The sequence below is a fragment of the Cercospora kikuchii genome (genome assembly GCF_019650295.1).
Source record: "Cercospora kikuchii DNA, contig_00008, whole genome shotgun sequence".
Taxonomy (NCBI): domain Eukaryota; kingdom Fungi; phylum Ascomycota; class Dothideomycetes; order Mycosphaerellales; family Mycosphaerellaceae; genus Cercospora; species Cercospora kikuchii.
Window position 1 is genome coordinate 1,984,371 of NW_025408589.1, and position 24,645 is coordinate 2,009,015.

Below are 24,645 nucleotides of genomic sequence, written 5' to 3' on the forward strand. Positions count from 1 at the left end.
GCCTTCCATCACTCTGCTGCGCTGCTTGGTCTGAGGTATTTTCCGCGGGATACAGCGATTGCTAAGTCCCAACGTCCAATCCAAACACCGGACTCCGATGCCATCACTGTCCTGCTCGTGCAGCCCACGCGCAATTGCCGATGGTCCAAGTGCGCACCCCCTCCCGGCCGTCTATCTCCGTGCCAGACACGCATTCATCAGCAGAAGATAGTGCTTGCTTTCCATGTCCATATAGTGACCGGAGAAGTGGGCATCCAAGCAATCTCCCGACAAATATAGCGAAGCGCTGCACGTTTCCCGTTGGGATCGCGACTGCCTTAGTCCATGACCCCCAAACTTGGGCGTTGCGGGAAGCACAGCCTGCCAAGCGATATGTCATCTTGGGGCTTTGCTCGGAGCTAACTTGGAAACAGACATTGACCTTACGCCTTTTAGACAGTATGCTGCCTGCTTAGTCAATGACGTTGGCTAAGGTACGACATCAGGCTCATTCAGATCTTGACAGAAGCATGTAGTGTTATTACTGTACTGCCTTCACGAAGTTGAAGATGACATTGGCAGCATGAAACCCAATCGGCTTCCAACGCAAACTTGGATCTTTCCGCAGCATGGATAACGACGTCTATGGCATGTAGACCGGCATACCGCATCAACGGCATGCTCGGACCGCGTCGAGGCGTGTCTACGCATGAGCTGCGCGCAAACCGGCCCTGATACGAGAAGCAAGCTTGACACAGCAAAATCGGGAGTTTCATGCAGCCTCTGGAGCCCTCTCTGACAAGCGACACTGATTGAGCCCCCTCCATTTTGCTGGCCATCGTACTAGGCGACATGCTCGTAGCCACTTTCGCACATTCCATCAGCTGCTTGCGATCTGCGAAGACAACCAGAGCTCTCTCTTCCCACCAGCAGCGAATTTCGGACGACGATGACGCTGACGTGCCCATGCAGTGAATACCAGGTACCCGGACCCCTGCAGCTGTGCTACAGCATAACGATCATGAGCAATCGTGAAATAGCTTGATCGTGCAATTGACATGTGAACGAGTTACTGCATCTGTCAATTGCCTATCTCGCTTCTGCCATGGTGCGACGCATTCCGCTGTGTACATTCTGCCCTCAATGGGTTTGTTTGACGTTTCGGACCCGGAGCCAAGCCTTTGCGATCTTCCACCTGCAAGCTTGAAGACGGCTTGCGTAGAGACAACTGCGACTCTGCAAGCCCCACGAGAGACCGCCGCCTGGCTAGCTACCTTTTTGCCTTACAGAGACGAATCATTGCTTGTGACGAGAGCTAGTCCGCCTTGTTGGCACCCTTCATGCGATCAGTCATCTTTGCAGCCCCGCGGATCTCCATATTACTTGCATGTTTGATCGGGCTTGCGTTACCTTGTGCAACAGCGCACAAACGATGGCATGGTGTTTCACTATTGCGGCCGCGGGCGCTTCTGGAAATTCCAAACGAGGAGCTGCCCCTCCATTGGTATCACACGCACCCCGAAGACGCTGACCGCTGCCATTCAAGGGCAACAGAAGATTACCCAAATTGCTCAGCCTTACCAAAACTCACAAGCTCATTAGGCACGAAAATTGCACAAGGCTTTCCCAATTTACGCCTCACTTGGAGTGATTTGTTCAGATCCTTCGCTTCCACATGGTCGAGCATCGTGCTTGCCGCTGTTGCAGTACGGTGTCGTCTACGACTTCCGTCTGTCCGCTGAGATCCGAGCATAAAATGAAAGCAGACGTCTGCTAACGAGAAAGGCAAGCAGCCCAGCTACCCCTACTTGCTGCATACCAAAGCTTACTACTTCCTGAGCTACTGCCAAAACAGGGATGGTATCAAACTTAAACCATCACACCTAAATGCAAGCGGGATCGCGACCATTCTTTCGAGAGCAGGAAGGATCGTGACCAACCTGAACTTCCTGAAGGACACGCGTGGCGTGAACGCACGAGCAACGGCTGCGTCGATTATTGAGGGGCACAGCATCCACGTGTGTCAATAGCGAAGGATCACGCGAAACGCGTACAAATTGAGCAAGCCACTTGATGAGACGACACCACTTCATCCGCCAGGGCAGCACCAAAGACTTCACCTCATCAGCAGTCCCTCCAACATCACGTTGCAGGCGTGAAACGCAGAAAGCACAACAAAAGTCGTGCCCCAAGTCTCTGCCGTCCGTGCGAGAAACCTGATCAGTCAGCACGCACTGTCGATCCCAGAACTCACCACAAACGATGGAGAAGATCAAAGCCCTCCTACGCAAGTGCAACTGCTTCGCATCACGTCCTACTGAAGCATGGGAAGAGACCGCAATCCCCATTGATCCACGCTCCAAGATTCGATCACCTAGCCCATCGCCTTCACGCGACTCAGTCAAGCACAACACAAACAAAACAAGCATAGTGGTCGCTCACGGCGCATTCCACACATCATGGCATTATCAAACCTTCGCCGAAGCAGTTCGAAAGCACACCAAAATCGACAGAGTTCTTATTCCACAGCAATCGAGCTCAGGCCCATCTCCTCCCGAAAATTGCTTCGATGCAGACGTCAAGCTTCTCCACAACACGATCGCCACCGAACTCCTCGAAGGCCGAGATGTCTTACTCGTCTGCCACAGCTACGGTGCCATCCCAGGCTGCGAAGCTCTGGCAGACCTACCTCTCGCCCAATCCGGCAAGACAGGAAAACTGCTCGGGATAGTCTTCGTATCCGCCTTCGTAACCGAAGCGGGTCAAAGTCTTGTCACGTCAAAGATGGGTGGGAGGGCATCGTGGGTGAAAATCGATGTAAGCATCTCCACCACCTCCTCCTCCATCAAACCTGAACCCCCAGCTGACATCTTTTTCTTTTCTAGGGCCCCCTCAGCCACGTCCTCAACCCCATCCCAACCCTCTACAACACCTGTCCACCAACCCTAACCCCCTCCCTCGTCTCCCACATCGTCCCTCAAGCCTCCTCATCTTTCATGACACCCACCAAACACGACCTCTGGAAATCTTTTCCTTGCACTTACATCCGCTGTCTCAAAGATCAAGCCATGGTCCCAACAGAACAAGACTTCTACATCGATCGATTGAAACGTTTCCGACCGGATACGAAAGTCAGAGAAATCGGAGCTGATCACGTGCCTTTTGCGAGCGTGCCGGATGAGTTGGCAAAAGTGATGGAGGAAGTTGTAGAAGGGTTGAGGGTTGAGAAGTAGGTGCTCGGGATGATATTTGTGGGAATCGGAGGAATTGATTTGATGGCGTTCTTGCGTATTTTTGCTGCGCTTTGTTCCAGTGGTTATGGGAATGAGTATGAATAGCGACGGGCATGATTTTGAGCGTTTGCGAGCGTGGAGAATCTGCTGTTTTCATGTTAGGATGTTTTCCGGCAAATCGACAGGAGCTGTGTGCATTGTAACATTAGTTTGCGAGTATGTGCAGGGCATCCCTTGGAATCTGTAGAGATCAATACTATAAAAAGTCAATACCACAACCGTCTTCAGTAAAGTACAATGCAACTGGAAAGTAAAGGAAGACACAAAATTTATGGCTTTGCAAAATTGCAATCCATTTCGTTCCTATCGAGCGCGTTGTTGATAGTGTCGCGCTCCTCGAGATGTAGTTGAAGTCATCTCCTGAACGCCTACGCTAATCTCAGATGCCATCTGCCTGCCCGTCGGTCTATGTTGAATGTCAAAACGTCCATCGCCTGAGCAGGGCTTGTGGGTATCATCGCTCTCCGTGAAACTTTTTGCTCTATTGTAACACATAAATCCCGCCATATGTTTTCCGCCAAAAACGCCGTCTCTGTCCGAGCCTCAAAGTTGTTAACCTCGGGCCCGAATGTTATGCAAGCTGCCCCACGAGGGTGCATACTTTATGTTCAGTTCGCAAATTCTGCTGCTGCTGCTTAGAACTTGAGAGCCTTTGGCTTCTCCCAAGAGAAGTTCTGGTTGGTGAAGTGACCGTTCTTGGCCGTCTCACGGTAGATTGGCTTCGCAAGGTCGAGCTCCTGGACAATGACACCAGGACGCATGTCGAAGTTGTTCCTAACGATCTCGACGAGCTCATCGGAGGTCTTGGTGGAGGTACCGTAGGTCTCGACGAAGATGGAGAGAGGCTCGGCGACACCAATGGCATACGAGAACTGGACGAGGGCACGGCGAGCGAGACCAGCCTTGACAATGGACTTGGCAACCCATCGTGCGAGGTAGGCAGCAGATCGGTCGACCTTGCTGTAATCCTTGCCAGAGAAAGCACCACCTCCGTGAGCACCCCAGCCACCGTAGGTGTCGACAATGATCTTACGACCGGTAAGACCGGCGTCACCCTGTGGACCACCGATGATGAAGAGTCCGGAAGGTTGAATCTAAAAACGATTAGCTTTCGCTTCCAAAATTTGCAGCTGACGCCATAAATCCAATACTTACGTGGTAGACGGTCTTCTCATCCAAAAGGTTTGATGGGATAGCGACCTTGATCACCTTCTCGAGGATCTCCTTGCGGAGCTCCTCAGTGCTGATGGTCTCGGCGTGCTGAGCAGAGACGACGACAGTGTCGACACGCTTTGGAACGACAGCTCCGTTGTCGTGCTCATACTCAACAGTGACTTGAGTCTTGGTGTCAGGCCTGAGCCATGGCAGCTCGCCGCTCTTGCGGGCCTCCTCCATGCGGGAGTTGAGCTTATGTGCGAGGAGAATGGTCAATGGCAGCAGCTCAGGTGTCTCGTCGGTGGCATAACCGAACATGATACCCTGGTCACCAGCACCGAGCTTCTCGAGGACCTCCTCATAGTGGAGACCTTGTGCGATATCGGGACTCTGCTCTTCAATGGCAACGAGCACGTTGCAAGTCTTGTAGTCGAAACCCTTGGCGGAGTCATCGTAGCCAATGTCCTTGATGGCCTCGCGGATGACCTTTTGGTAGTCGAGGCGGGTCTTGGTGGTGATCTCGCCAAAGACCATGACCATACCGGTCTTGGTGGCAGTCTCGCAAGCTACCTTGGACGCGGGGTCCTCGGCCAAGCAGGCATCGAGCACGGCATCGGAGACTTGATCAGCGATCTTGTCTGGGTGACCACGGCCGACGGACTCGGATGTGAAGAGGAAGGTGCCCTTTCTGAGATCATGTCAGCGTTGTTCGCAGCTCTTTGCTCAATTTGCCTTGGTGAGCTCTGCTAAGACACTCCGGCACCGTCGCGAGTGGATGCTGACATGTGGTTGCAGGTTGAGGTGCAGCAGGTGCAGATATGCTGAGCAGAACTGAGCAGAATTTCTCTCGCGGGGACTTACGGGCCAGCGTGAGGCGCGGTTCCGTTGGTTGCCATTTCGACGACTGTGTATTGGGGTGTTTGTGAGGTGTAGGAATGTCAAGAGCAGACCAATGTCGAGAAAGAGAGGTTGGAGGGGAGGGCGAGGTGGAAGCAACAAATTGTCTTTGCAGCTGGCCTAATTGCCGTTCCTAGCGGGGATGCGTGGGGCAAGGGTTGAGAGCGAGCACTTCCTGAAGTCGTGTTTTCGCGCAAAGCAGCTGGATGTCGAGAACAATATGACCACGCGCGCACAAAGATGTCGGCCCACGGACTGCGCACCAAACTCACCGATGGCCTGCACCGAGCCTCGCACTCGCCGCGTCGACGCTGTGCGATGTGACTTGCGCCTCCTGCACTGGGCGGCCGGCGACCGAGCGGCCTCCTTCGCGGCCTCCTCCAAATTTCCACCACTTCTTTGCCCGTGGCTGGCGTGCTTGGGTGAAATGGTGTCATTCTCCAGCCTGCTCTCAACGAGAAGCTGCCTTCTCGGCAATGGCTGCGAGACCCTCTGCCCGCCAAACACGTGCTGTCGCGGACTCTGCTCTGTCGGCGAACAACCAGCGATGGCTGTTCCTGCAGGTGATACGGCTACCCCGTTCTGCCTGGTGAGACATGCACGCTGCGAAAGTGCCCGACATCGCGGACAGATATTTCATCGCAGCTCGGAGCATTCTGCCGACAGACTCGCCTGCTTGCATTGAAGAACGCATGCAGCCCATGCACCTCTCTAGAACGCTCCAACTTGTCTTTATACACCGAGCTGAACGGGAATGCATTGGACGGCTGTCACGGAGGAAGATAGACACTCGTTGCACGCTGATTGGGGTTTCACATGCTGTTTTGGGCCATAGCACGCCCGACTCATCTCTGCAATCGACAAATCCTCTACGAGGCAAATCAATCCCCAAGACATCTCCAACAGTGCCTCTTGGAGCTGCAGCGAGGTCAATACTTTTACCCAATCGTTCGTCACAAGTGAAATCTTGTATCCTTCGCGTGTGGTGAGCCGCCTGTACCCTTGTTATAGCTCCCCGCAATAGCCGCTTTCTTGAATGTGAAAGAGCTCGACTTCGCCTGCATACCACACATCGATCGCGTTTGCTCTATGCAGCTTCCCTAGGTCATTTACCTCCGCCATGGCCTCCATTCGGACGACCGCCAGGTCCTCTAGTAGCATACTATGCCGCGCATGCAAGCGTCCTGCAGCGACACAGTCATTCGCAAACGCGCCAGCGTGGCGGGCATTGTCCACAGAGGGACAGCAAAAGGTATGCAACATGCCGAATAATCTTCACCTGCTGGTTCGGAGTCTAGAGGCAGATTCGAGTGGAAGATGCCCGGCCATTCCTTCTCTCGCAGGCATACAGCGCCCTGCCGATCATCAAACGTGACTAACAAATCGTATAGCTGCTGTCCGCAAACCTCGAGGAGGCCGATTCGACGGTGTTTGAGATTATTCGCAAAGAAAAGAGGCGGCAGAAGCACTTCATCAACCTGATCCCCTCAGAGAACTTCACGAGCCAGGCTGTGTTGGATGCGCTAGGAAGTGTTATGCAAAATAAGTATTCGGAGGGATACCCAGGAGCACGATACTATGGTGGAAACGAATTCATCGACGAGGCAGAAATCCTGTGCCAGAACAGAGCTCTTGAAACATTCCGTTTGGAGAACGACAAATGGGGTGTGAATGTGCAGCCTCTTTCTGGCTCGCCCGCCAACCTCTACGCCTATTCAGCGCTCCTCAACACCCACGATCGTATCATGGGTCTCGACCTCCCACACGGCGGTCATCTCTCTCACGGCTACCAAATACCCAACAAGAAGATCTCGATGATCTCCAAATACTTTGAGACCTTCCCCTACCGACTTGACGAGAGCACCGGCTTGATCGATTATGACAAGCTTGAAGAGCAGGCATTGCTGTACCGACCGAAGATCATTATTGCGGGTACGAGCGCGTATAGCAGGTTGATCGACTACGACAGATTCAGGAAGATTGCGGACAAGGTGGGCGCATACTTGCTGGCAGATATGGCACACATTTCAGGTCTGGTTGCCGCAGGAGTGGTACCTTCGCCATTTGACTTCGCCGACATTGTTACCACCACAACGCACAAGAGTTTGAGAGGGCCTCGAGGAGCAATGATCTTCTTCCGAAAGGGTGTGCGAAGTGTGGACAAGAAGGGTAAAGAGCTGCTGTATGACCTCGAGAACCCCATCAATGCTTCAGTGTTCCCGGGACATCAAGGTGGACCACACAATCACACTATTACGGCTCTCGCGGTCGCTCTGCATCAAGCACAGCAGCCAGAGTTCAAGGACTATCAACGGCAGGTGCTTGAGAACGCTCAAGCTCTCGCGAGCCGCCTGGGCAGCGACAAGGAATCTGGTGGCTTGGGCTACAACATTGTCTCCGGTGGCACCGATAACCATTTGGTCCTGGTCGATCTCAAGGACAAGGCCATTGATGGAGCACGAGTGGAGCGTATTCTGGAGCTTGTTGGATGCGCTGCAAACAAGAACACAGTGCCAGGCGACAAGAGCGCACTGAAGCCCGGAGGTCTCCGCATGGGTACTCCAGCAATGACAACTCGTGGTTTCCAGGCTGCTGATTTTAAGCGAGTTGCGGACATCGTGCACCGTGCTGTCAACATTACGAAGAGGGTAGATGCCAAGGCCAAAGAAGCTGCGGAGAAGAGCGGGCGTAAGAACCCAGGCAGCGTCAACGCATTCAAGGAGTACGTGAAGGATGGCGAGGAGGTCGTCGAGATCTTGGAGCTCAGGCGCGAGGTCGAAGACTGGGTCGGCACATTCTCTCTGCCATGGACAGAATCGTCGTGATCTGTCCGTGTCTCTCCCTAGGGATTCACGCCGTGGACGACGAGCATCTGCGAAGATATGCATATGAGCACGAATAATGGGTTCGAGCACGGAGTTCTAGCGAGATGGTTCGCACATTTATTGATTTATTGTTTGCTCCTTCCTGCCTTCACATTCACCCGCGCTTCCCTGCAGGAACTCTAGCGGTAACGACCCGCTGCAGCAGCTCCCACCGTTTGCCTCATCGCCACAACGCGTGCCATCACTTCAAGCCATTGGGCACACCGCCACCGGTGAACGGCGAGGCACCATGTCGAACATGTACTTGACGCCCATTCCACTCACTTCATGGCCAACCAACACCGCGACCACCAACGCAACAATGTCATTTCCTCACCCAACACCGCAGATTCCGACTAGCACTATGCCGGCACCAGAATTACAAGTGTCCAGCGCTGATACATCGCCGGGCTTTCGTCCTAAGGACGACTGGATGTTCGTAGCGGCTTGCGTGCTCCTCGTGTACTGTGCTGTCAGCACGCTTCTCCTTTATTTCCTGTGCGGTGCGGGGTGCCTGGACGGCAGATTGAACGTAGGTCTCGGATACTCCATCATCAGAGCGAAGATAATAGGCACTGACAGATCTGGTAGCTCGACCCTTCGCCTCACATTCGTCGGAATCGACGTCGCCGGCGCATGGCTCAGAGAGCTTCGCAACCCCAGCCCAGAGAAGCGATGCGGTACTGGACGGACGATGTGGAACGCGCGGCACGTACACAAGACAGGCGCTATTCTCGTCCGGTTGAGGCAAGGCCCACAACACAGCAGAATGAGTCAACGACCTCTGTGGTCACGATGCTCGGCCAAGGAGACGAGCCAGATGTCCAGGAGCTGCAACGTACACTGGCTGCGAATGGCCTCCACCTTACCGAGCGTCAAGTACGCAGTCAACGCCGGGCACTCGAGCGGATCATCAGAAACCATTCTCTGTCAGCAACGAACGGTGGATCCAACTCGGTGGACGGCATTCGCGCACTGAGCCCCATAGGCTTTCGTCTGCCAGTCAGGCGCGACATCAGTGGAGATGATATCTCGGTCGAGTACGCTCGGGAGCTGGAGAGACATCGGGAGTATCGGTACGCTAGGATACGGGCATATGAGTTGCAGCAGAATATGACGCCAGAGCAGCGTCGACGTTTGCAGCAAACTGCTCAGATCGAAATCAACATGAGGAACATTGGTTTGATTTGAGCTCTCAGGGGGCGATGACTTGAGGTCTGAAGCATGGCAGGACACAAATGATGGCGCTGTTCAAGGCCGGCGTGAGAGCACAATCGTAGAATGCGCTTGCAGCCCTGAGGATTTGTTGTCGTTGGCGAATCGGTTGTCGGGTTGCGTCGAATGTTCGTCGACCATGGATCGAGAAGCATGCTTGCTGGACATAAACCGTGCACGATGGCTCACGCACGCTGCGACACATTGAGATCACAACCACGATGAAATGCTGTCACATTCCAGCCATCGAGCTCACGTCCTCTGCAACATGTTGGTAAATTCATTAACAAAGAAGCGTTCAATCAGCAAGATCGATCAAAGGAGAAATATCGACCTAGAACGCGAGGCAAGAGCGTTGACCATTACGCAAGAGCATTTAGTCTGGAGCAGCAGAAAGTGAAGGTAGTTGCGTCTGAGAGTGGTTCCCATGGTGCAGGTGTGCCCGGGGTCCGAGCTGACACTGTTTCTTCCTTCTCATCGCGAGTACTGCTTGTAAGCAATCATCAATATCGCAGAACACCATCTCAGCCATCACTAGTTTCTCACAGCCCACGCCATGAACCGACAGCCGCAGCAGGACTGGGTGGCGTCGCAAAATGCAGCACGAGGCAACGGAGGGCAATACGGGCTGTTCCAGGGACAATCTCTACCTCAACGTCAAGATCAACAGAATCAAGCACAACCGATGCAAGGACAACTTGGACAACTCCAAGCACAACCGATGCAAGCTCAATATGAGCACAACCAAACACTTCGGATCTTAGAGCTCGAAACACAACTCGACCAGGCGACGAAGAAATTCGAAACAGAACTCGACCAAACGAGGAAGCGGTGGCTCGAGCAAGCCAGACAAGACTCACAGACCATGGGCGAACAGAAAGCAATGATAAGGCTTTTCAAAGAGGCAAAGCAAGAGTTGGAGACCAAGTGTGCCAGGCTTGAAAATCAAGATGACGGCCAAATTCTGGATAACACCTCCCGTATTGTCGAGCAGAACAACCAGTTGGTCAACCAGAACGAGATGATTATGAAAGCGGTCCAACGGCTAGACAGTTCGCCAGCTGAGGTCGAGCAGCCTGCCCAGCGAAGCGACCAGGTTGTCTCAATTTGGCGCAAGTTTCATTTGCAACTCAAGGCAGCTCTCCGCGATCTTTACATGAAACAAGTAGAGGCTATCACAAAGTGTCGCAGCGAGGTATTGGACGAAGATATCCGTCCCGAGCTTCGATTGCCTCCTACTCTACCAGATGGCCACTGGGGAACCCTACTTACGGACCTGAAAGATGCTTAGGAAGCGATTGTGGACAAGCTCGTGCAAGGTCATCGGATGCAGCTTGAGGAAAAAGATGCAGAGCTTATGGAGAAAGATGCAGAGATCATGGCGCTTGAGGCGAGATGCTTGGCGCTTGAAAGTGGAGGAGCCGGAGTGAATGACTTCAATTTCGACGAGATGCTGACATTCGATTCCGCCTGAACTGAACGGTCGAGGAGTTGCAGGCGAGGGTTGCGAAGTACTCAATCGCCGGGAAGGGAGATGTGAAGAAGAAGATGGAGTGAGAGCTTGAGCCTGCGCGCAATCATTCTCCAAGCAGAACATTCTTTGGTCGTGAAAGAGATGGTCAGGGGGTATTACTATCTCTGAAAAGATCTCCAGGTCGCTTCTCATCAATCTAGGCTCAGTCGATACTGCATTCAACAGATCTGTCTGTTTCACGCTTGTCCTCCATCAAACGCTGTAAGCGAGGTCGAAGTGAAGTTCAATGTGTAGCGAAGGGTTCAATATTGAGGCTGTAGCCAAGCCCGGAGGGTGTTACAAAGGCTTCCCGTTCTGTCCAAGTCCAGACGCTGATCGGATTTGGATGTGTAGGTTCATTGAAGGGATCGCTCGAAACCATCGCGTCTATTCCAGCGACGCCACGTGAAGATCTGCAGGACCCTGTGCCGTCGATGATCCGGAGTCATGAGCGGTGGGAAAACCATTTGAATTCGGACGTGGCGTTAATTTCAGTAGTTCCACGCCAAGCCACGATCGATATGGGAAATGTTACTTTTCACTTTCTGCCACGCAGACGCCATGTGCTTTTTGAGCGATGATGCCATCTCACGTTGTTCCGATCTGGTCTTGACCGACTGTCTTTTACTCTTCTTTGGGAAAGTGTAGTATCTTCCTTTGCGGTAAGGCCTTCCACGCCGGGCAGCCACTTTGACATCAGTGGCGCGCGAAGGCGTCCGTTGCAGAAAGATACTGTATGCACATTCGGAAGTATGATAGATGGACATTCTACCGTATTTGCCGGTCGATTCGCGCGAGAGTTGGTGATGATGATACTTCGTCTGCGTCGAAGCGAAGCGAAGGAGGATTACCTCGCCTATAGAGAAAGCCTCATACGATGGCTTGCAGCGATAGTTGATACCAAGCCGGGGAAACTCGTACTTCCATCGCTTCAGCCTGCTGTCGTATTTGTTCACGGTTGTTGGTAGCGAGGAGGGGACTATAGTTCTAGGGTCTTGATGAGGCGTTCGAGGGTGCGGTAGCGGTTCAGCCTTCTTCGAGAACTTCTTCTCGCTTCGCAGTGGCTTTGCGGCGTAAGCCCACGAAATAGGCTTCTTTGCTCTCTTTGCGAGTCGAGTCGGGTTTGATGCGGTGGACTTTTTCGAAGAGCTTTTTGAGTCGGAGTTCCATGGCTTGGTCTTCGGATCCGGTGTAGAATTTGCAGATGAAGTTTCCGCCTGTTGCCAGGGTGTCGAAGCAGAATGTTAGGGCTGCCATGCAGAGGTCCTTTTGATGGATAAGTCAGTCGTTGTTGATACCTCGCGCAAGGTCTGAGGGTTGTGGGCTTACCATACTGCCGCCGTGATCTCGAGCTGCGATCCCGCTGGTGTTCATGAGCCTGAGATACGGATTAGACACGCTCCGAATCCATGAAGAGGTCACTAAAGGCCAGGGTTCTGACATGTCACTCAACACCACATTGACCACTCGTCCTTCTGTAAGATCCAGCTCCTTCTGGCTCATATCATCTTTCGGTATTTGTTTCAACTTCTTCTCTTCCAGCGCGGCATGTCTCTCCAGCTCCACAAGCCCACGATTCCCTTCTTGTAGATCCTCTTCTGTGACCTCATCTTCAACAATCGTCCTGCTCCTGACCCGGCCTCGACTGGGATCGCTGACGAACTTGCGGACTTCTTCGCGAATTTCAGCACTGAGGAAGTTGCCTTGTAGTGCGTTTGCGCCTCGAGGAGGTTGCGCGGGTATGATGTCTATTCCAACAACTCTTCCTCCTGGGCTCGTCCTGTTGACAGCCACCTGGCTCCAACTGCCTGGTGCGAAGCCCAGATCAACGACCGTATCTCCTTTGCGGAAGATTCTGTACTTCTCATTGATCTCCAGGAGCTTGAATGCTGCGCGAGACTTCAAGCCTGCGACTTTGGCCTCTCGCGCGTATGCATCTCTTCCCTGGCGGCTTTTCCATCGCGTCGATGAGGAGCTCGATGCAAGTCGAGCGTGTCCAAGTTGTGTTTGCCCTTGTTGCTCAGCGTTGTTCCCTTTGCTGGCAGGCCATTGTCCAGCAGTCGTCGTCCATCTCAGCAGGCCGGTTCTGCCGCATCTCGTTGCTCCCTTCCAGACGCTTGCATACAGTCCTCCGACTGTCCGCACAAGCATCACCAACCGACCTTTGGCCAACAGCGGGGTTTTCCCTCACGCAAAAGTGTCAAAGCAAGCTCGATTCGTTGGTTCGCATGCTCGCCGAGGCACGTCTGGGATCCAGGTCCGCGCCAAGCGATATTGGGGAGAGCGGATCTAAGACACCGCCAATGGGCAGCGGAGTTACATGTGTATATGCGCAACGGGCGGAAGCCACAGCGGAGGCAACAAAATCCGTCGACGATCGCACCTCCTTCTCCTCCTGCGACTTCACATCATCATCACGTCGTCACAATCTGCTCATCTAGACGTAAGTTTGGACCCATGTGCGCAGAGATAAAGACTCCGTGTCATCAAGATTGAATTCAGATGTCTTTGTTGCCTCCTCATGGCGTCTACATAGCCAATTTCTACCGAGAGGAACGCCAGCAGTCGACGAGTTTCCTCAATCTGCGCCGCCCCGCGACGTCTGCTGACTACCTGAGTAAAGTGATCCCTCGCGCCATAAAAAGAAGCGCTTGAACGCAGCAACGACACGACAATCACGCAAGCCGACTTGGCATCGACCAAAGCGTAGGGGTATCTGACCTGGAAGATCCTAAAAGTATGCAGACAAATATGTGCATGCGAAAAGGCAAAGCGACTCGAATCTCGAATCCGAAGTCATCCTGACTGCTTCGCCACCTCGTTTATAACCTCAGAATGCAAAAAGTATGATGCCGAATATATTTGGACCGTACACTGTAGGTATCGGAATTGCTCATCACGGACAAGCCGCCAGAATAGAATTGACAAGTCGCCTCTGGGCTTGGGCAAGGGCATTTGCGTTTGGGCACGCCCGATGTCAGCTCGACCCTGGTCGCGGTTCTGCTGGATGCGCTTCCCGGAAACGCGACAGATCCGTAGCGGCGACAGAGGGCGCCGCCGAAGGCGCCCTCGAGGGTTCGTCCTTTGCATACGATGCATGACCCTGTGGCGGCTCGTCCCCGCCGCCTTGACTGCTGCCAATCTCTTCTTGCTGGCCAGAGTCTCTTTTTGGTATCGACGGTGGTGGCTCGTCTCGTCGGTTGGAAGAACTTTCGGGCCTACTGTCGGTTTCGCGGCTCCACGACGCGTTACTTCGGGTGCGGGCATGTCCACGACCACCTTGCCGAGATCCGCTCGATGCGGTCGAGAAGGATGGCGACGTATACTGTGGGCCGACGGGGGGCGGAGGGTTGGGTTGGTGTTCACCTGGGGCTTTTCGCTTTCGTGGTGACTCCTTGTAATCTTCGCGCAGACTGGATCCTGGGTGTGCTGAGCTCGGTTCGTTCTTATTTGCCGGGGTCTGTGGCTGCTGATTCGACTTTGCTTCTTGGGGAGGCACCCAATGGTGAAAATAGATGGAAGGCGACGATGTGGCCTGTTCCTGCTGGACCGTCTGGCTTTGTTGCAGAGGATGGGAGGTGACGGAAGGCGCTGGCGGTTGGTGAACGTACATCTCGTTCGTGGTAAGCTTGGGAAGTTGGGTATGGGTTGCTGATCGTGGGACAGACACATGCTGCTGCTGTTGCTGCTGTCTGGCTGGTGCAGGTGCAGGTTGATACGCGGGGAAGGTCGTCTGCAATGGACCTGGTGGTGGTTGTGGTTCATTCGTTGGTTGGCCAGTGAGGACCTGAGGTTGTTGACCTCCTGGGTAGTTTCCTGGAGCTGGTGGACCGATCAATCTCCCATCTCTTCGCATGTCCGGCGAAGCCTGTTGCAGTTGCTGCTGCGAGACTTGCAGTTGGCCGGCATATTGTTGCAACCAGTCCATGCTGATGTTGAACAGATTCCCACCTCCTATGCCAGCATAGATCATCGGGACCATGGCAGGCGGCACACCAGCTCGTAATGACTCTCGCAACATTTCCGACTCGATTCTTCGTTGCTCAAGCCGAAGCGTTTCCTGCCTCGTCTTCTCCTCTTCCTGCTTTCGTTTGTCCTCCTCTGCCTTTGCGGCGAGCCAATTGCGCATCTGGTCTTCTTGACCTGCCCATTGCCGTGGAGGTTCCGGTATAGCGCCCAATTGGGAGCTCAAAGCGGTTGAGGGCCCAGGTCTGGCTGGCTCGGGCAATGCCATTGCCGCAGGAGGTGGCAGACCTCGATGAGTATGATGAGGCGTCGACATTTTTTCGTCCAGGCCGACGCCAATCCGCGTAAAGCTCACCGGCGAGGGCGAGTCTGTAACCCGGGCCTTGGGGGAGAAACGCGACTTAGCAATCGAGAATCTTGTGTTGAAATCATGAGTGTATTTGCTGCCGAACTCGGTCGTAATCGGCTGTGAGAGAGTAAGTGACATGGAGGCGACGGGAGCTCATTCGAGCGTTCAATTGAGGCGTTGGCAGCGACGAAGATGGTGGGCGAGGAAGTTTCCAAAAGGGTAATTAGAGGCAGAACGAGCACATACCTTTATCCACGTGTATCGCTACCCAGGTGAGCCCAATGTGAGCAGATCGATGGCAGCTTAGCTCAGTCAGACCCTGCTGGCGAGTGTCGATCAACGGCTCGCAAAGTTGATTCGTTCGACCTGTCCAGCGGTTTGCGATAGGTGCATCCGAGCTAGTCTGCAGAGAGCGTGACGCGGAGATTCGAGGGAATGTAAGGCGGCGAGCGGCGATCGAATCAAGCGACTCGCATCCGACAGTCGTAAAGATGGTCGAGAAGGAAGGCGAGACGGCGCGCGGCGGGCTGGCCCCCCAGAAGTGAACACGAGCTGAGAAGAGTACCAGCCGGGAGCGTGCTGCAACTGATTGGGAAAGTCGTCCTTAGGGAAGTGCACGAATAAGTCGCAAGTATGCGAGCCGAGCCAACAACAGCTGACGTCCTGTCAATCGATGTGATCAGCTGAGTCGAGCAGATGGCGCGCCCACGCGGGTAGCAGTGAGTGCGGCAATGACGTTTCCAGTAAGAGAGAGGGAAATTCAGTTTGGCGGCACGTACGCCATGCGCAGTTGCAACTCGCATGCCCTGCAGGCAGCCCGAGCCCGAGCCTGTCGGTCCTTTTTGCTGCTTCTGCTGCTGGCAACGATCGATTGTGTGCGCTGGGCGATCCTGGAGGGCTGTGGGCGATATTGCAAAGCGGGCGGCCTGGTGCACATAGCCAGCAGCAACGCCCTCACACCAGCCAGAAGCGGGCCAGCGTGTACGCCAAACACGGCGAGATGGGACAAGCTTCGCTGCATCAATGTCGCTTTAGCACTTCGTGAAACGGCTAGGCGCGATCCTGGTCGTGCCCGTCATCAGCTTCGCACTGCCGCGTCCGTTCTGGGTTGGTCTGCGTGCTGCGCAGCGCCTCCCGCCCGTGCCATCGTTTTCTGTCGGTGTTGCCAGCAAAACGAGGCGCCTCTGCTCAGGCTCGCGCAAACTTGCCCGCCAGCCCCGCCGATCAGTGGCCAAGCCATGGCGCGAACCTGGGTTGAGCCGTGTGGCTTGAAGGCTCGAGCATGCGCACCACGAGTCTGCCCTCACCCCCAGGTTCTCATCCTCAGACACAGCACACGACCGATCCGGGAACCTTGCGATGCGAGGAGGGGCCATGCCACTGCTGATTGATGAGACCCGCTCGCTCCTCGTCCAGGCGCGCTGCTGACGACGGGAGCCCGCGAGGTCCACCGCAATGCCGTTTCATGTTGACACGAATGGCAGGAGGCTGCAGCAGCAGTCGGCGACCGGCAACGCACCTGCTTCTGGACGGGTCGTGGGCTCGCTGCACGGCACTGGGTGTCGTGATAACCGTTTCGAGTGCTCCAGCCACATCTGGTCAGCAGCGATGCGATTCCGGGTCGCTGTTGGTCGCTCTCCGCAATCTGAGCAGCCATTCACCGCCATCCCCGTGCCTCTTGAAACACGGTGGCGCTGAAAAAGGTCCATCGAGCCGTTTCGTGCAGCTACACAAGAGCAGAGTCGCAGGCCAATCAGACGGGCGAAGCAGCGGTGTTCCAAGCGTGCGCACTCCGAAAACGGTCCTGTCTCCGCTCTCGCCGGGCCAGAGGTGCAAAGTGGTGCTGGAGGGTCCGACGAATCCACATAATTTCCTGCATCCATAGAGACGACGAACACGACGAGGCGACGGAGTAGCAGTCTCGGTGCCGCAGCGGATGAAGGAAGCAGCAGACGTACTGCAGTCAGGCTGCAGGCTGCAGCTGCCTGATCGTCAAGCTTTCGCTTTGCTGGGGTCCAGCACATGGCTAACTCGTGTGCTGGAAGCGTCGATCGTGCTCAGTCGAGGCAAGATCAACGACGGCGTTCAAGAATTGCCGATGTCACCTTGAACATCACTACTCGACTCTTCTCACCACCCTCGCCTAATGTGCCGGCGACAGCGAAGAGGAACAATAGACGAACGCGATCCTGGGATTTGGCGGCGTATGCACTTCAATCTCGAGGGCCGAGACCAACGACCACCCACTCCTAGCTGTGCCGCACGTTGCATTCCATCCTTCCTACGAGGCTACGACGCGACAAGAACCTCAGGCGATCCCCTACGGATTGGGCAGTTCCACTAGGTCGCGATCAGGTTTCCACGCCTCACTACTTCCAACAACCAGAATCTCGCAAACCTTCTTGAGAAGCACAACATCGTGGTTGGCTGTGCCATCTCAGCCACAGCAGATTTCCTGCAGCTGTGGCGACGTTCGAGAACGGTGAGGATAGGCTGGCACATATGCACTCAATCTCGCAAGGCGTGCGCCTAATCCTCTACCCTACTGACATGAGCCGCGCTGTCGCGCTGCAGCAGGACGAACAACATGGATCGTGCTCCTGCTACTACCGTACAATGCATCGTCCGGTGGCGGACTTCCTTTGTTTCTTGTGGCTAACTGCGGTGTGCGCATCGCAGATTTGCTCCGGACTGGCACTCACCATGCACGTCGGGCATTTCGCCATGGAGACGATCGGGTCCCCGCCTGTGAGAGCTGTAGTTCCGGGAGCCATTGATGAGCTGCACTTTGCCCGTCCTGTCGTGGCTCCCCTCTCAGAAGATTCTACCTTGATGCTTTGAGCAGTGAGCCTGCAAAGAGCGGTGGGACATGTGCTTATAGGCCTCCCTATTGTCTTGACCTGCAGCATATTCTACGCCAAGACTGATATTGAGCGAATCTGGAAATCCGCCACGAAAGCTGAACCAATCTTCCATGGTTCTTCGAGACTCACACTGCTCGAGCGGTCAATTCAGACCACGTCAGTGGTGCATCGCATCAATCATTCTATGGGAGGTATGCGAGTGGCTTCCACGACCTGCCCAATGGGCCACTATGCGTTGCGCGGACTTCACCTGCGCATGCGACAGTGCATTGACACATAGCCTTGCTCTTGTCCGCTGACCGACAGGAGGCAGCCAAAATTGACTACAGTAGATAGGCATGAGCCGCGATGAGACATGCTGGCATGTCCGATTATTGACCTCACTAGTGTTGTGCTGAGGAACAGAGCCGGAATACCTGTCGACAGATTGGGAAATTCTCCGAAGACCACATCGGAAATGTACAATGGACTGAGTGTCCCAGGTCAGCGCCAAGCTCAAGTGTCGCGCCGTATACCTCTTTCGACAAACGCAAGACATTTCCAGGATAGAATGAACCGGGTGATACGCACAATTTTGGATGGTCTGAAACAATCCTCGCTGAGAACTCCGCCTTCTGAGCGACAAGATCCTTACTCTTGTTTGTGCACAGGCGCGGCGCCGCGCGCACACACAAGTACAGAAGAAGCCCTAGGGTCACTGTCAGTCAGGCCTGCTAAATTCTTGATGGCCCTGGCGTCCGATGCGGGTAAGACTCGGGACGGTCCACACAACTGCGGCAAGTCTGTCAGAAGAACGACCGTAAACACCATATCCCTCGTTACTGGTGTGCGCCTTTTATGATGAGCGATCATGGCGAGACCAACAATCTCCATCCTATCGTTGAGGATTTGCGAGCAGCTGAGGTCGTCCATGCCAGCCCTGACAAGGCCAGCAAAAGCCATTGAGAAGATTGATGAAGAGATCGTTGTGATAGGAAGCGTGGTCAGCAGTTCACGCCGTCCTGTTGCGGTCTACAACCTGTCCGAAGCAGCATTCTCGATGCCGAGTTCTCGCCTTCGCTGCAACAATAACTCTGACACAAGGCTCAGCCCTCTCAAAGCAGCCTTCAGCCTCAGAACAAGCAGCGATCCGACAAAGTGTCGCCTTGTGACAACGAGTATCGATCAATGGTGCCTCATCACCAGTTTCTGCGAGGCCGTTGATCCTCATTTCACGACGTGAAATCACTTCTTCCCTGCGACTACTGTGTAAGGTAGAGTACTTCACAAGAAGCATAGCAACACTACTGTCCCATTGCTTTCAGCGGCCCGGTAGGTCTCCCGGCTCTTGTCTTTATGGCAACTTAATTCAACCATGCAATACAGTACGACCTCTTACAACGCGATCGTTAGGCTGTGCTGTGTCTAGCACGAGGACATTTTTTCTTTGTCATGTGAAAAAAAACCATGTCTACTTGTGCCACAGGCTACCTGTATTCTTGTGTAGTCAGCGTTGACATAGTTCAGATCCAACTACCTCATATCCTGCACCATACAACACGCATAAATGGGAAACAAAGCTCCACTGATTTTTTCGGAATCTTCCATCTACGTCTACGATGTTGCTGCCGTGGGGACTACTTTCGTGTCCAAGAATCAAGAATTGCATTTGCCTCCGCGGAATGAGGCACATAGACTTCAAACCAGCGCAGCCGATCACGCTTGTCACAACCAATTCTCCATACACCATCACGATATAGCTTCAAGTCCATGGACCTCGCCGCGGGCACTTGAAGGAAGATCGAGATGAAAAACTCTGATGTCCGCCTGCCAAAAACAGACACTGGCGGCATCTCCCTATTTCCCAAATGATCAGAGCAACATGCAAGCATAACGGAGTTAAATCTGGATATGGCCTCCGCCTAGTGAAAGAGGCAATTACTATATTTCTACATTAGGTCTAATATCTACATCACTTTGCTGCGCCGCGCACACGTCGATCGAGGGTATCTTCATAAAAGAAAAGCCAGAACACAAAAGGGAAAAAAAGGAGAGAGCCTGCCACCTCTCCCCACTGTCGGTCTTCGTCGCCTGTTTGTGTGCAATTCGTCGTCGTTCCTCCCTTTCTCGTGCACCTGAAACCTCGTGCACCGTGAACCCCTCCGCCCCGCCCCCAATGCTTTTGTGTTTTGTGAAACCTTGATAGCCCAAAAGAAATACTTGTAGAAAAGTGCTAGGAGATCACTCCTTCCCAGTATAGCTCAAATCGTGGTGGTTCCCGTGTCAGGTCCAATCACATCCGGAATGAGCTTCTGCTGTGGCTGTTGGTCAGGACGCCCTACCCCTTGATCGTGCTGCCTCTCTTTTTCCGGATTTTGTACTCGATATGAGCAACCTTCATCAACATGTCTTCATCCTTGATTGGGACGAACGATGTGAGAACTTTCATTGCGTTCTCAAAGTCGCTGTCGATCAAGATTTCCCTCGTAGCATCGATCAGCGCCGCACTCGTAGCGTGGAGCACGTCCAGATCAGCGCCGCCGAACGCGTTAGAGGCTCCCGTAGACACGGGAGCGTCGCCCAGGAGCATGAAGACGTCCCAGATCCGCAGTTGCGCGGGAAAGGGCACAGACATGTTGAAGAGCGTGAGATACCAGCGGGTGCCATAGGTCACAGAAGTGATTCCCAGGTCAGTAAGTTTGGTCGCCACATCTCCTCGCGACAGCCAGTCTTGCTCGAACTCAGCCAGTGCAGCCATTAGGCCGCTGAAATTTTCCGTGAAAAAGGATTCCAGTCCTCGAAGCTGCCACAAGCGTACCATCATCACAAAAGCATTCTCTTCATCGTAATAGCACAGTAGCGTGACCGCTATGCTAGCCATTCCTTGCACATACCCGACTTCTGGGAAGTAGAGCGCCATGGCATGCAACACCCTGAAGAGCAGTCGTTGTCCACCTCGGTATCTCCGTCGAAACATGATATGTAGCTGCACAGTCCTGGGAACATCGACGTCGATCTGGACGTCATCTGCGCTACTCATCTCCTGCAGCTTGTGGAATTGTCCTATCAATTCTTCGTCTGTGGTACGATTGCCTCTGCGCTTTGCGGACTCGGAAAGGAAACTGTGCCATGCGGCGGCACGCCATCTGTCGGGGATGCCTTTCCATGTTCTTTCCACCAATTTGGGGTCAGTAGTGTCGAACTCGAAGTGCATCCCCCCGCCTTTGCCTTCGTTTCGTCGTACAACGGCTTTGGCCATTTTCTGCCACTTTTCACCACGTGCCCATTCACGCTGCTTCTGTGCTGATGCAGTCGCACCCGCGTCTTCAGCTTCAGCGATATCAGCGAGTCCAGGCGGTAGTGAGAGCATATCTGATGCTTCCGCGAGAAGTCGCATACTTCGAGATCGGAAAGGGTTCCTGCTGCTCTTGGACGATGTCGAGTACGTACTATGCACTGAGCCTGGACCACCTCTCGTGCCGGAATCTCTAGATGGTGGCGGCAGGGACCGTGACGAGCGAGCACTACTCAAGCCTCGCTGAAGCCCCCGCTCTCTCGTCCTCCGTGATTGTGATTTGATCCTCAGGGATGTCGCTACGCGTTGCATGCCGCCGTCAGGGCCCGATTTGCTCGAACCAGAAGAGTTCCCCCGATTTAGATGAATGAATCCATATCGGTCCACTAACGATCCATCTATGTTCTCCCAATCTTCAATGCCGCCAGCAAGTTCGTTAGAAGTCCTGGAGTATTTTGATATGTAGCTGAATCGATTGTCCGACAGCGGCCATTGATCGCTATCATTGCCCTGATCGTATGATCTCGCCTTGTGCACCACAACTTCGGGTGTGGGCGTATCCCGGATCATGGTATCTGGAGTGTCCTTCCCCGAGGTCGTGTAACTCATGGAGCTACTCATTGGCAGCCCCCAATTCGCCCCGCGTTCATCGCCGTGTTCATACATGCTCCTGACCTTCATGGAGAAGGTCATCTCCTCTGCCGACAGCACTCTGCCGCCATGTATAGCAGCCTGAAGCATTTGTATGCTGGGTTTCCTACGCCCGGCAACCAACCCTTTTCTTTTCTCTTTGACTGCTGTCGGGCCCTCGTTTGGCTGCGTCGGAGTTTCTGGAACAGGCCCTGCTTCATCACTTTTCCGCGGTGTCTCCGCGTTGTTCTCTGCAGCCTCGACTTTCACTTGAGGTACATCTTGTGTGGTGCTTGCAACTCCAACATTCGACAGGGGCATTTCGTGCAGACTTCCAGCGACTTCTGGCTTCTGAGGCGAGCTGGGTGTGAAGCTGGGTGCAATGCTGTCGGTCTGAGGCGCTGGCTCTGCACCATCCGCGCTCTTCGCTGCTGGCTGGTCATCGGCCTTTGGATAGTCCTGTCCTTGAGCCCCAATGAGTTCTTGCATCTTCTTTCCCCCGAACATCAGACTGCCTCTCGTAGAGAATTCAACCTTGTTGCTCGCCAGATCCTCCAGGCTGATTTCGTCACTGGCACTGGCGGGGATGGCCGCATCGAGGCCGTGGAAACTCGCCATTTTCCTAACCTTGGACAAAGGAGTGGTGGGCCGGGCTAGGGGAGGCTTTTGTGACGAGGCTTTCCGTCGTGCGCGGTAGGCGCTGAGAGAGTACCTGCTGCGCTCGGATTGCTCATCGACGGTCTCATTCTGAACGACAACGGCCGGGAGCGGTGGTGGTGCAGGCGGACTGGACGTGACTGAGCCCGGCGGACTGCGCTCGTGCTGGGTACGCGGGGAGGTCACGACGGCATGCGCTGCGGGAGAAGGAGCGATTCCGCTGTCGCGCTTGAAGTCGGCGTCGAGGAAGGAGGGCGGCGGTGAGGAGATTTGAGCGGTGGGAGTTGTGTCGGAGTCGTGTGGCAGACGCGGCGAGGCATTGGGGCTCGTTTGCGGGCGCTGTGCACTACCGAACTCTCGAGGAGGTGCAGAGTGCGGGACGGTTGTGTGCCATGCGGGCTGCTCGTGTTGCGCGTCACCCTCCACGAGCGCGCCTGCTGCTGCCATGGTGTCCAGACTCGCCGCTCCGCTGCCCGTGTCGCTGATGGAGCGCACCGCGCGCGGCGGGATGCCTGTCTTGAAGTGCTCATAGCGCATGCCCTTGAAGCCCAGCTCGGCGCCATTCTCGTCGCGCGGCGGGCGCAGCGAGCGGGTCGACGACCGCGACCTCTGCTGGGGTGGGCGCTGCCGAGCAAGCGCGTCGTTCATCGCAATCTATGCGCAATGTCGGCTGCACCGGTCCCTGCTCGCGTCCCTTCATCGACTGGCGCAGCCAACCGCGATACCACAAACACGCGTCCGTTGGGGGCTCGAAGGAGGAGGCAGCGCTCGTGTACGCGCGGAGCACCACTGCGCACTGCGCACGGCGGACGCTGGCTATAACACACGGCAGAGCACATGCAAGGAAAGGGGCATCTCAAACGCCAGCACACGGCATGGGTGTTGTCCGGCAGACGGCCAAGCGCGTCGCAAGTCGAGACCGCTGTCCTGCTATACTCGCTCCTCTAATGCCCGCCGTCGTTGGGGGAAGCCATGCCCCGCGCGCCGTGCACCTGTGTCGTGCTGCGCATGGCCACTGACACAGCGCGCTCCCACGCCGCTGGGCGCGGCGAGTGGTGGCCACTGGCCAGAAAAGACAAGGCATTGCGCGAGTGAAGTCGACAGGCCAAGGGAACCTGCCTTCTGAACCTCATTAAACTTGTCAATGGTGCAGCGGCACATCGGCTTCCTGCTGCAAAACGAGTCAAATCCGCGGCGACTACTGCCCACGAATCGCTGCTCCAAGACTATACGTTCAACGTCTGGGGCTACATTTCTTGCGATGGACTGTGTTCAACCTGCCGTGGTACGACATGCTGACCTGCAGAACCTACGACCCCGACACGTTTCGAATCGTCGTGCGGCATATGCATGCACTCTTCACTGCGCTGCCGTCTCACTTCCCGCTCGCTGCAACCTGACTCAATTCGACAAACCGCAGACGGGGTCCTCATCGTCAAGGCTTTGGCAGCTGCGGCCTTAGACTGCGTGCCGAGATTGGTATGAGTATGATTGTCGGGACTGCACGTACAGGTCGTGCCATTGTGGCGATGGAGCGGCCTTCGCAAACCGACGGAACTGACACAAGTGACGGACTGATGTCTTCCAGCAGTGACCATATGTTCTGCTTTCCGGACAGACATACATGCGGAGTGCCTGGCGCGGCATCTGCTCGAATACGACGACCGGCCCGGACTCGTTGCTCCTCCCAGAACTTCCGTGGTCTAGATGGCATTATGTGCCCGACCGGTGCTTGTCACACATATCAACGGTCTCATAGCTGTTGCACACCGCCGATCGAGAGTTCGGTGAGTGTGCATGCATGGTGATAGCAACTCACCTGAGCAAAGGCTGAATTTTTGACCACCCACCATACGTTTTCCCGAGAGTGCTACTTTGACATCAGCTGCGTGACATCTAACTTACCGCGCCGTACAATGCGAGCGCAGTGCAATGAGCAGAAATAAATTCACCACAGCAGTGACCGGGTGCGATGTGAGAACACGATTC

At 54.7% G+C, this 24,645-nt stretch overlaps 8 protein-coding genes across 8 annotated transcripts; 4 read left to right on the plus strand and 4 right to left on the minus strand.

The window, feature by feature from the left end:
• Positions 1-2,241: 2,241 nt before the first annotated feature.
• CKM354_001197100 (uncharacterized protein) lies at positions 2,242-3,212 on the plus strand (the record flags this gene model as incomplete). Its single annotated transcript, XM_044807480.1, has 2 exons — positions 2,242-2,796; positions 2,865-3,212. 2 exons carry the CDS (start codon positions 2,242-2,244, stop codon positions 3,210-3,212), a joined length of 903 nt encoding a protein of 300 aa, XP_044663415.1.
• A 695-nt stretch (positions 3,213-3,907) lies between these two features.
• CKM354_001197200 (uncharacterized protein) lies at positions 3,908-5,323 on the minus strand (the record flags this gene model as incomplete). The annotated part of the gene is made up of 3 exons (XM_044807481.1): positions 3,908-4,366; positions 4,428-5,115; positions 5,289-5,323. 3 exons carry the CDS (start codon positions 5,321-5,323, stop codon positions 3,908-3,910), a joined length of 1,182 nt encoding a protein of 393 aa, XP_044663416.1.
• A 1,121-nt stretch (positions 5,324-6,444) lies between these two features.
• CKM354_001197300 (uncharacterized protein) lies at positions 6,445-8,149 on the plus strand (the record flags this gene model as incomplete). The annotated part of the gene is made up of 2 exons (XM_044807482.1): positions 6,445-6,576; positions 6,716-8,149. The coding sequence occupies 2 exons, from the start codon at positions 6,445-6,447 to the stop codon at positions 8,147-8,149; spliced, it is 1,566 nt and encodes a 521-aa protein (XP_044663417.1).
• A 289-nt stretch (positions 8,150-8,438) lies between these two features.
• Positions 8,439-9,379, plus strand: CKM354_001197400 (uncharacterized protein; the record flags this gene model as incomplete). Its single annotated transcript, XM_044807483.1, has 2 exons — positions 8,439-8,720; positions 8,780-9,379. The coding sequence occupies 2 exons, from the start codon at positions 8,439-8,441 to the stop codon at positions 9,377-9,379; spliced, it is 882 nt and encodes a 293-aa protein (XP_044663418.1).
• Positions 9,380-9,959: 580 nt separating this feature from the next.
• CKM354_001197500 (uncharacterized protein) lies at positions 9,960-10,694 on the plus strand (the record flags this gene model as incomplete). The annotated part of the gene is made up of 1 exon (XM_044807484.1): positions 9,960-10,694. The coding sequence occupies one exon, from the start codon at positions 9,960-9,962 to the stop codon at positions 10,692-10,694; it is 735 nt and encodes a 244-aa protein (XP_044663419.1).
• Positions 10,695-11,942: 1,248 nt separating this feature from the next.
• Positions 11,943-13,067, minus strand: CKM354_001197600 (21S rRNA (uridine2791-2'-O) methyltransferase; the record flags this gene model as incomplete). The annotated part of the gene is made up of 2 exons (XM_044807485.1): positions 11,943-12,182; positions 12,246-13,067. The coding sequence occupies 2 exons, from the start codon at positions 13,065-13,067 to the stop codon at positions 11,943-11,945; spliced, it is 1,062 nt and encodes a 353-aa protein (XP_044663420.1).
• An 826-nt stretch (positions 13,068-13,893) lies between these two features.
• CKM354_001197700 (uncharacterized protein) lies at positions 13,894-15,369 on the minus strand (the record flags this gene model as incomplete). The annotated part of the gene is made up of 1 exon (XM_044807486.1): positions 13,894-15,369. The coding sequence occupies one exon, from the start codon at positions 15,367-15,369 to the stop codon at positions 13,894-13,896; it is 1,476 nt and encodes a 491-aa protein (XP_044663421.1).
• Positions 15,370-20,412: 5,043 nt separating this feature from the next.
• CKM354_001197800 (uncharacterized protein) lies at positions 20,413-23,304 on the minus strand (the record flags this gene model as incomplete). Its single annotated transcript, XM_044807487.1, has 1 exon — positions 20,413-23,304. The coding sequence occupies one exon, from the start codon at positions 23,302-23,304 to the stop codon at positions 20,413-20,415; it is 2,892 nt and encodes a 963-aa protein (XP_044663422.1).
• Positions 23,305-24,645: the final 1,341 nt, after the last annotated feature.